At 42.5% G+C, this 10787-nt stretch overlaps 1 protein-coding gene across 2 annotated transcripts in view; it reads left to right on the top strand.

Annotated features, from left to right (window-relative positions):
• Positions 1-1853: 1853 nt before the first annotated feature.
• LOC118940216 (forkhead box protein K1-like) overlaps positions 1854-10787 on the top strand; it is a 29410-nt gene continuing 20476 nt past the window's right edge. For both annotated transcript variants that reach the window (XM_036948684.1, XM_036948683.1), the window contains exons 1-2: positions 1854-3097; positions 5110-5322. In XM_036948684.1, the coding sequence (XP_036804579.1) occupies positions 2667-3097; positions 5110-5322 (644 nt within the window). In that variant the 5' untranslated portion in view covers positions 1854-2666. The remainder of the gene's footprint in view (positions 3098-5109; positions 5323-10787) is intronic.

Below are 10787 nucleotides of genomic sequence, written 5' to 3'. Positions count from 1 at the left end.
GTGTCAGTGAGTGTGGTGGGTGGTACTACTGTGTGTGTCTTACTGGTGTCAGTGAATGTGGTGGGTGGTACTACTGTGTGTGTCTTACTGGTGTCAGTGAGTGTGGTGGTTGGTACTACTGTGTGTGTCTTACAAGTGTCAGTGAGTGGTACTACTGTGTGTGTCTTACTAGTGTCAGTGAGTGTGGTGGTACTACTGTGAGTGTCTTACTAGTGTCAGTGAGTGTGGTGGTGGGTACTACCGTGTGTGTCTTACTAGTGTCAGTGAGTGTGGTGGTTGGTACTACTGTGTGTGTCTTACTGGTGTCAGTGAGTGTGGTGGTACTACTGTGTGTGTCTTACTAGTGTCAGTGAGTGTGGTGGTGGGTACTACCGTGTGTGTCTTACTAGTGTCAGTGAGTGTGGTGGTTGGTACTACTGTGTGTGTCTTACTGGTGTCAGTGAGTGGTACTACTGTCTGTGTCATACTAGTGTCAGTGAGTGGTACTACTGTGTGTGTCTTACTAGTGTCAGTGAGTGGTACTTCTGTGTGAATGTTCTTCCATGGCCTGCATTACTCACCAGACATGTCACCCATTGAGCATGTTTGGGATGCTCTGGATCGACGTGTACGACACAGTGCTCCAGTTCCCGCTAATATCCAGCAACTTCAACCACAGCCATTGAAGAGGAGTGGAACAACATTCCACAGGCCACAATCAACAGCCTGATCAACTCAATACGAAGGAGATGTTGTGTCGCGCTGCATGAGGCAAATGGTGGTCACACCACACACTGACTGGTTTTCTGATCCACCAGCCTCTACCTTTACACAAAAAAAAACTGTATTCCCAGTAATGTGAAGTCCATAGATTAGGGCCTAATTTATTTATTTCAATTGACTGATTTCCTTATATGAACTGTAACTCAGTAAAATCTTATTGTTACATAACACATTCATATTTATATTTTTGTTCAGTGTAAGTTTAAAAGCAACATTTGCTTTCATTGAATTATTATTATTATTATTATTATTTTTTTAAGGCATGAAAAGGTATAGAGTAATGGGATACTATCTTACTGTGGTGTGTGAAGAATCCAATACGTTACCTTGTCTGTGGCACAAATCACACTATTGTGGAAGCACCTCCTCTAGCAGTATGAATGAGGCTGTTTGAGAAGGTTTTGAATCCTAAGCAACCTGCCTTACACATTGTTTTAAAGTACAATAGACCAACATGGCTACTGTAGTAGGTCAAAAAGCTGTTGTGCTGGGAAAACCCTTGGTAGAGCATGGGTGGAAGAGGCCTTGTGGTGGCATTTGTTAATTTCCTATCTTTTGTTTGGCTTCAGACCAATGTCCATTCTCACTTAAAACTGAGTTTCTGTTTTGTTTTTAATCACACACACACACACACACACACACACACACACACACACACACACACACACACACACACACACACACACACACACACACACACACACACACACACACACAGACACACACACACACACACACACACACACACACACACACACACACACACACAGACACACACACACACACACACACACACACACACAATATATATATATATTTTTTGATTGATCAATACATATTTATAATGTATTAATTTAAGCCTAATTGTCGTGTTGTCGGGTCATTACGTAGGTTTCGTTTCCGATCCCAATACCGCCCTCGTGTGGATGTAAATACACAGCGCTGCCCATACAACCACAACAACAAACAAATATTAGTTTTGAAACATCAGTCAACTGTGGTATTTTGGATGCAGTATAATTACTCTATTTAAAAATATATATATAAAAAAACAGTGCTATTTTGTACGCAGTATTTGTAACATACAGCTGTTAGACTTTAAGTGCAGTTAAATTGCACTGACTGCAATCTTTTTTCCCGTTAGGGTGGTAACTCGCCTGGTCCCATTCCAAACTACTGATCCACTCTCCACACTTTCCAGTTCTCTTGTACTTTCCGCATTTATAAACACAGTGTAGAGAGAATCTCTGGTCACCAAGTTCATCTCCTTCACACAGTGAAAAGTTCACCTTCATGTTACGAACAAACAGTCGGGGATAGCAGTGACCAAACAAGTAAATCTGCTCAAATTAAAAAACATTTCTCATTCTGGCCCGGAACCAATGCCATGTGTCACGCACGTGTCGTCCGGTTCCTGGAAACGAGCATTAACCCTCTCCCGTCCAAAGCCTCCTTTTCCCGTTTAGAAACAAATAAGACAAAAACAATTCATCTTAAGATAATATTGTTAAATAAGATTCCAATATGCCTAACATCTTCAATAATAAGTCATTCTGGTCTTGAACAATGCTACAAATAAATAGGCCTCGTGGGTTATGGGCTGGGGGTGTATATATTGAGCAGCAACAGTGTGATGTTTACCACTTCTCTTATCGGTGTTATTGGACTGAGGGTCGAGACAACTTTTTCGAAACTAACGCCATTTCCGGATTCACACTCCCTCATTCACCCCGGGTTTTCGCCGCGGCCAGAATCCATGTTGTTTCTGTCTCTCTCCCACAGCGACGGAGCTCGTGAGCGGCCCGTCCAATAACCCTTCACGTTACTGGGACCTGTGTGTCTGAGAGTCGAGAGTGTGTTTGTATTCAACCCCCCCCCTCCACCCCACCCCCCCAAAAAAGAAGATGGCAGACTTTCGGGACGACACGGGAGCTCAAGCCCTACTGGCCTTGCAATCTGCCCCGTGCAGCCCTGTTCGAGTCGGGGTGACCTCACCCGCATACCCTCCCAATTTCACCTTCTCGGGCTCTTCGGTGCTGAGTCGGGGCTGCGCGATGCCTCCTCGCCTCGAGTCTCCTCCTCGGGCCCTGGCCAGGCTCGAAGGCCGGGACTTTGATTTCGTCATGAGGCAGCGGACGGTGACCGTAGGCCGTAACTCGTCGCACGGCTCCGTGGATATAAACATGGGTCACTCGAGCTTCATCTCTCGGCGGCACCTCCAGATCACCTTCGAGGAGCCGTGCGGGTTTTCGCTGCGCTGCCTCGGGAAGAACGGCGTGTTCGTGGACGGCGTGTTTCAGAGGAGAGGCGCGCCTCCCCTGCAGCTGCCCCGGGAGTAAGTACCTGCCACAAGTCACAGTTTTTAGCTGCCTACTGTAAAGTTAGCAACATTAGCATGCTAGTTATGTTAAGCAAACTTTTTTGGGGGACTTGTTTATAAACAAACACCTGCCACAATTCACATTTTTAGCTTCCTACTTTAAGTTAGAAAGTTCAGACCACTAGTCAAAGTTGTCTACTCTATGCATTAACCATTCGCATTGAAAATACATTGTTATATATATATATATATATATATATATATATATATATATATATATATATATATCCACAGTCTCCTAACTTGGTTTAAAACTACATTGGGAAGATACGAGCTAACTTGAGCTGTTTAGCTAAAGTGAATCCATTGCAGACGTGAGTAAAGTCGTATGGAAGGTTTTTTTTAGGAGACTGCGCAGTGTAGCTAAACGGAAACATTTTAGAGTTAATTTGTATTAACTAGCTACTCACTGTGGTTTTGACGGACGAGTTAATTTGTGTTAACTAGCTACTCACTTTGACGGACGGCGGTGGCGACATTGCGTCCCGTAAACACCAGAATGTAAACAGTCACTCTCAAGTCAGCATGACGGCTATTTACTATCAAATCAAAGTTTATTGGTCGCGTAACACAGATTTGCAGGCTCAGTAAAATACGTGTGTTTCTAGCTCCCAACAGGGCACTAATACCTAGCAAGAAATAATACAAAAAATACACACATTATCCCCCCCCCCCCCCCCCCCCCCCCCCAAAAAAAAAAAAAATCTATAGACAGACATCACACACTAATCCACTAATTTGAAGGGGTTTAATATATACATGAATAATACATGGCCAAAAGTACGTGGACACTCCTTCAAATGAGTGGATTCGTTTATTTCAGCCGCACCTGTTCCTGACAGCTGTATATAATCGAACACACGGCCATGCAATCTCCATAGACAAACATTGGCAGTAGAATGGCCTTAGTGATGAGCTCAGTGACTTTCAACGTGGCAACAAGTCAGGTTGTAAAATGTCTGCCCTGCTAGAGCTGCCCCCCAGTCAACTATAAGTGCTGTTATTGTGAAGGGGAAACGTCTAGGAGCAACAACGGCTCGGCCTCGAAGTGGTAGGACACACCATTTTTAAATGTTATTAAATAAATCTTTAATTAGGCAAGTCAATTAAGAACACATTCTTATTTACAATGACTGCCAATGTAACAGTATAACTTTAGACCGTCCCCAGCCGGGCGCGAACCAGGGACCCTCTGCTCACATCAACAACAGTTACCCACGAAGCATCGTTACCCATCATTTGAAAGGAAACACTGAAGTTTGTGGAAATGTTAAATTAATGTAGGAGAATGTAACACATTAGATCTGGTAAATTATAATACATTTCCTTATCTAACTTAGGACTTTAGGTGCCATTTAGATTTTGGCCACTAGATGGCAGCAGTGTATGTGCAAAGTTTTAGCCTGATTCAATGAACCATTGCATTTCTGTTCAAGATATTGTATCAAGACTGACCAAATGTGGCTAATTGGTTTATTAATACATGTTCAAGTTCATAATTGTGCACTCTCCTCAAACAATAGCATGGTATTAGTTCACTGTAATAGCTACTGTAAATTAGACGGTGCAGTTAGATTAACAAGAATTTAAGCTTTATGCCAATATCAGGTATGTCTACGTCCTGGGAAATGTTCTTGTTACTTACAACCTCATGCCAATCACATTAGCCTACGTTAGCTCAACCGTCCCGCGGAGGAACCCGCCGACTCTGTAGAGGTTTTAAACTTATTGCTGGGTTGGAACTAAAGCCTGCACTACCAGGAAGTAGGAAGTGTTCTACTGAAGAGATGTCTAGTAACTCTAAGATATATACTGAAGTAAACACCTCCGTCCGTCTTCCTCCCGATCTCCTCTTCCCTTTCCTCCTCTCCTCTTCCCTTTCCCCCTCTCCTCCTCTTCCCTCTCCTCCTCTTCCCTCTTCCCTCTCCTCCCCTTCCCTCTCCTCCTCTTCCCTCTCCTCCTCCTAGATGTGTGTTCAGGTTCCCCAGTACAGTGATCAAAATCCAGTTCTCCTCTCTGTTGTCTGGGGAGGAGTCGAGAGAGGAGGAGCAGCGGTCTCCCCCGCCCCGCCTCACCCTCCTCCCACACATCTCCCCCCTCAAGATCAGCATTCCCACAATGCACCACGAGGACCTGCGACACCTGGTCAGCCCGCTACCCTCTCCGACAGGGACCCTCAGGTGAGGAGACACACCAACACATGCCTGCTCACACACACACGTTCAGAATCTCTGAATTGGCTTTAGTGGAGGCTCGTGCCATGACATCATCATTCAGGGGAATTTCAGATTGTCCCTTATTTGTCTAGTGTCTAACAACATGATCTTATTTCAAGATATAGCTCTATCTTTTATTTCAAGATATAGCTCTATCTTTTATTTCAAGATATAGCTCTATCTTTTATTTCAATATATAGCTCTTATCTTTTCTACGTACTTTTATATCTGGGTTTTAGTCATTTTAATTTCCTATAAATTTAATTTACAATAAAAACATTTATCCGTTTTGAAAAATTCTATCCTTTTATTATTATTATTATTGTTATTGTTATTATTATTATTATTATTATTATTATTATTATTATTATTATTATTATCTTCTTTACTGTTTGGACATAGGCACCTGAAAACACTCGCCCAATACTTTGAGTCAGAATTTTAAAAAACCTGGAAAGAGGAAGTATTCTAGCACATTCCCTGTGTGTCTGTCTCCCCCTGGTGGTGTGTGTGTTGTCCTGCACCACGTGGGCCATCCGGTGTCATAGTATGTGTACACAAGCCATATATGGCAGGGCAGCCGCTAGCAGGCTCCTGATTGGTCCAACCCCAGGTTTTTTTTTGTTTTTTTTTGCCTCGGCTTGTGTTTTTTTCTCCTGCTCTCCACTCACTGGTTTCCTTTTCAGAGCTCCCCCTTAGGCCCCACTCTCACACATACTCCAGCACACACTCACTAACACACTCACTCCCCCCCATACACACACTCACACACTCTCCCCCATACACACACACACACTCCCCCATACACACACTCCCCCATACACACACTCTCCCCCATACACACACACACCCCTTCCCTCGCTCCTATCACACTGTGACCTTTTTCAGGCTTGCTACCCCCCCACAACAATTAACACACTAACACATATACGTACATACACACACACACACACACACACACACACACACACACACACACACACACACACACACTCCCAAAACAAAAACATTGGGCCTTCACATGGTAATACGAGCCACTGATCTAGTTGGACAAGTTTATACTGTGTGTGTTTATATTCTCCCCAAACCTCCCCCTCTCCTTGGCAGTTCTCGTGCTGACACTGTTGGGGGGGGGGGGGGGGGGGGGGGGGGGAGAAAGACGGAGAAGAGGAGGGATGTGTAGGGAGAGGAGGGGGTGGAGTGTTGTCGTTTGTAGCACAAGTAAGGTGCTGAAAAAAGACTGATTTATTAAAGAATACATGAGTGAAGAAAAGGTTGTGAGAGGTTAATGACAGGGGTTACCACCCTGTTAATTACAACTATCTATTTCTCTAGTTCTACAGTTGTGTCCTTTGGAGGTTCTAGAGTTGTACGCCTATTTGCATAGTTCTAGAGTTGTACGCCTATTTGCATAGTTCTAGAGTTGTACGCCTATTTGCATAGTTCTAGAGTTGTACGCCTATTTGCATAGTTCTAGAGTTGTACGCCTATTTGCATAGTTCTAGAGTTGTACGCCTATTTGCATAGTTCTAGAGTTGTACGCCTATTTGCATAGTTCTAGAGTTGTACGCCTATTTGCATAGTTCTAGAGTTGTACGCCTATTTGCATAGTTCCATAGTTGTACACCTATTTACATAGTTCTAGAGTTGTATCATTGTACTTTTCCAGCTAGTTCTACGGTTGTTTGATTATAGCTCTACGGTTGTTTGATTATAGCTCTACGGTTGTTTGATTATAGTTCTACGGTTGTTTGATTATAGTTCTACGGTTGTTTGATTATAGTTCCAGCTAGTTCTACGGTTGTTTGATTATAGTTCTACGGTTGTATTGATTATAGTTCCAGCTAGTTCTACGGTTGTTTGATTATAGTTCCAGCTAGTTCTACGGTTGTTTGATTATAGTTCTACGGTTGTTTGATTATAGTTCTACGGTTGTTTGATTATAGTTCTACGGTTGTTTGATTATAGTTCTACGGTTGTTTGATTATAGTTCTACGGTTGTTTGATTATAGCTCCAGCTAGCTCTACGGTTGTTTGATTATAGTTCTACGGTTGTTTGATTATAGTTCCAGCTAGTTCTACGGTTGTTTGATTATAGTTCTACGGTTGTTTGATTATAGTTCTACGGTTGTTTGATTATAGTTCCAGCTAGTTCTACGGTTGTTTAAATATAGTTCTACGGTTGTTTGATTATAGTTCTACGGTTGTTTGATTATAGTTCTACGGTTGTTTGATTATAGCTCCAGTTAGTTCTATGGTTGTTTGATTTATAGTTCTATGGTTGTTTGATTTATAGTTCTACGGTTGTTTGATTTATAGTTCTACGGTTGTTTGATTATAGTTCTACGGTTGTTTGATTATAGTTCTACGGTTGTTTGATTATAGCTCCAGTTAGTTATACGGTTGTTTGATTATAGTTCTACGGTTGTTTGATTATAGCTCCAGTTAGTTATACGGTTGTTTGATTATAGTTCTACGGTTGTTTGATTATAGTTCTACGGTTGTTTGATTATAGCTCCAGTTAGTTATACGGTTGTTTGATTATAGTTCTACGGTTGTTTGATTATAGCTCTACGGTTGTTTGATTATAGCTCTACGGTTGTTTGATTATAGCTCCAGTTAGTTATACGGTTGTTTGATTATAGTTCTACGGTTGTTTGATTATAGCTCTACGGTTGTTTGATTATAGCTCTACGGTTGTTTGATTATAGCTCTACGGTTGTTTGATTATAGCTCTACGGTTGTTTGATTATAGCTCTACGGTTGTTTGATTATAGCTCTACGGTTGTTTGATTATAGCTCTACGGTTGTTTGATTATAGCTCTACGGTTGTTTGATTATAGCTCTACGGTTGTTTGATTATAGCTCTACGGTTGTTTGATTATAGCTCTACGGTTGTTTGATTATAGCTCCAGTTAGTTCTACGGTTGTTTGATTATAGTTCTACGGTTGTTTGATTATAGTTCTACGGTTGTTTGATTATAGCTCTACGGTTGTTTGATTATAGCTCTACGGCTGTTTGATTATAGCTCTACGGTTGTTTGATTATAGTTCCAGCTAGTTCTACGGTTGTTTGATTATAGCTCTACGGTTGTTTGATTATAGCTCCAGCTAGCTCTACGGTTGTTTGATTATAGTTCTACGGTTGTTTGATTATAGCTCCAGCTAGCTCTACGGTTGTTTGATTATAGTTCTACGGTTGTTTGATTATAGCTCCAGCTAGTTCTACGGTTGTTTGATTATAGTTCCAGCTAGTTCTACGGTTGTTTGATTATAGCTCCAGCTAGTTCTACGGTTGTTTGATTATAGTTCTACGGTTGTTTGATTATAGCTCCAGCTAGTTCTACGGTTGTTTGATTATAGTTCCAGCTAGTTCTACGGTTGTTTGATTATAGCTCCAGCTAGTTCTACGGTTGTTTGATTATAGTTCTACGGTTGTTTTGATTATAGTTTTATAGTTGTACAGTTTAATTTGAGTTTGAACGTTTTTTAAATCTAACTTTTCCTGTCTATTTTCTTTCTCTCTCCTTTCATACGTCTTTCACTCTTCTTCTTCCTCATCTCTCCTTCCTCTTCTTTTGTTTGAACCACCTGCAGACGCACTACAGCATCTGAGCCAAAACAAACACACACACACACTCTCCCCTGGAAACCAGTGTTTACTTTGCTGCCCAGAGGAGGGGCCTGTGTGTGTGTGTGTGTGTGGTCTTGGGATCTTCCCACTGTAACGTAGGGATATACAGTGCCTTCAGAAAGTATTCAAACCACTTGACTTTTTACACCTTTTGTTAACGTTAAAGCCTTATTCTAAATTGGATTATATCGTCCCCCCCCCCACCTCATCAATCTACACACAATACCCCATAATGACATCACAATACCCCATAATGACATCACAATACCCCATAATTACAAAGTAAATACATATAAATATATATCACATTTTACGTAAGTATTCAGACCCTTCCCTCAGTACTTTGTTGAAGCACCTTCGGCAGCGATTACAGCATCGAGTCTTCTTGGGTTTGACGCTACAAGCTTGGCACACCTGTATTTGGGGAAATTTCTCCCATTTTTCTCTGCAGATCCTCTCAAGCTCTGTCAGGTTGGATGGGGAGCGTCGCTGCACAGTTATTTTCAGGTCTCTTCAGAGATGTTTGATCGGGTTCAAGTCCGGGCTCTGGCTGGGCCACTCACAGTATTTGGTTATAAATGTAATGTTGCCGGGTGGTCAACCATCCTCCAGGAGATTCCAGCTGCTGGGGGTGCAGGCTTTTACTCCAGCCCTGCTCTAACACAACCACGTTGTAAAATATCAGCTGCTCTACAGGAACCTTGATAAGCTGACTGGTGTGTTTGAGCAGGGTTGGACCAAGAACCAAGACCCCAGTAGCTCTCCAGATGGAGGGGTGACAGACCACATGTGTTTTATACAGCATCCAATAAGAGCAGAGCAGGCTTGAATAGCAGGAGATGGTATCTAATACATGGGATCAGACAACAGCAGCAGGAGATGGTATCTAATACATGGGATCAGACAGCAGGAGGAGATGGTATCTAATACATGGGATCAGACAGCAGGAGGAGATGGTATCTAATACATGGGATCAGACAGCAGGAGGAGATGGTATCTAATACATGGGATCAGACAGCAGGAGGAGATGGTATCTAATACATGGGATCAGACAGCAGCAGGAGATGGTATCTAATACATGGGATCAGACAGCAGGAGGAGATGGTATCTAATACATGGGATCAGACAGCAGGAGATGGTATCTAATACATGGGATCAGACAGCAGGAGGAGATGGTATCTAATACATGGGATCAGACAGCAGGAGGAGATGGTATCTAATACATGGGATCAGACAGCAGGAGGAGATGGTATCTAATACATGGGATCAGACAGCAGCAGGAGATGGTATCTAATACATGGGATCAGACAGCAGGAGATGGTATCTAATACATGGGATCAGACAGCAGGAGGAGATGGTATCTAATACATGGGATCAGACAGCAGGAGGAGATGGTATCTAATACATGGGATCAGACAGCAGCAGGAGATGGTATCTAATACATGGGATCAGACAGCAGGAGATGGTATCTAATACATGGGATCAGACAGCAGGAGGAGATGGTATCTAATACATGGGATCAGACAGCAGGAGGAGATGGTATCTAATACATGGGATCAGACAGCAGGAGGAGATGGTATCTAATACATGGGATCAGACAGCAGGAGATGGTATCTAATACATGGGATCAGACAGCAGGAGGAGATGGTATCTAATACATGGGATCAGACAGCAGGAGGAGATGGTATCTAATACATGGGATCAGACAGCAGGAGGAGATGGTATCTAATACATGGGATCAGACAGCAGGAGGAGATGGTATCTAATACATGGGATCAGACAGCAGCAGGAGATG

Source organism: Oncorhynchus mykiss, chromosome 17 (assembly GCF_013265735.2).
Source record: "Oncorhynchus mykiss isolate Arlee chromosome 17, USDA_OmykA_1.1, whole genome shotgun sequence".
NCBI classification, from domain to species: Eukaryota; Metazoa; Chordata; class Actinopteri; order Salmoniformes; family Salmonidae; genus Oncorhynchus; species Oncorhynchus mykiss.
The sequence above is the reverse complement of the archived record's forward strand: the minus strand, read 5'-3'. Positions and strand labels throughout refer to the sequence as shown.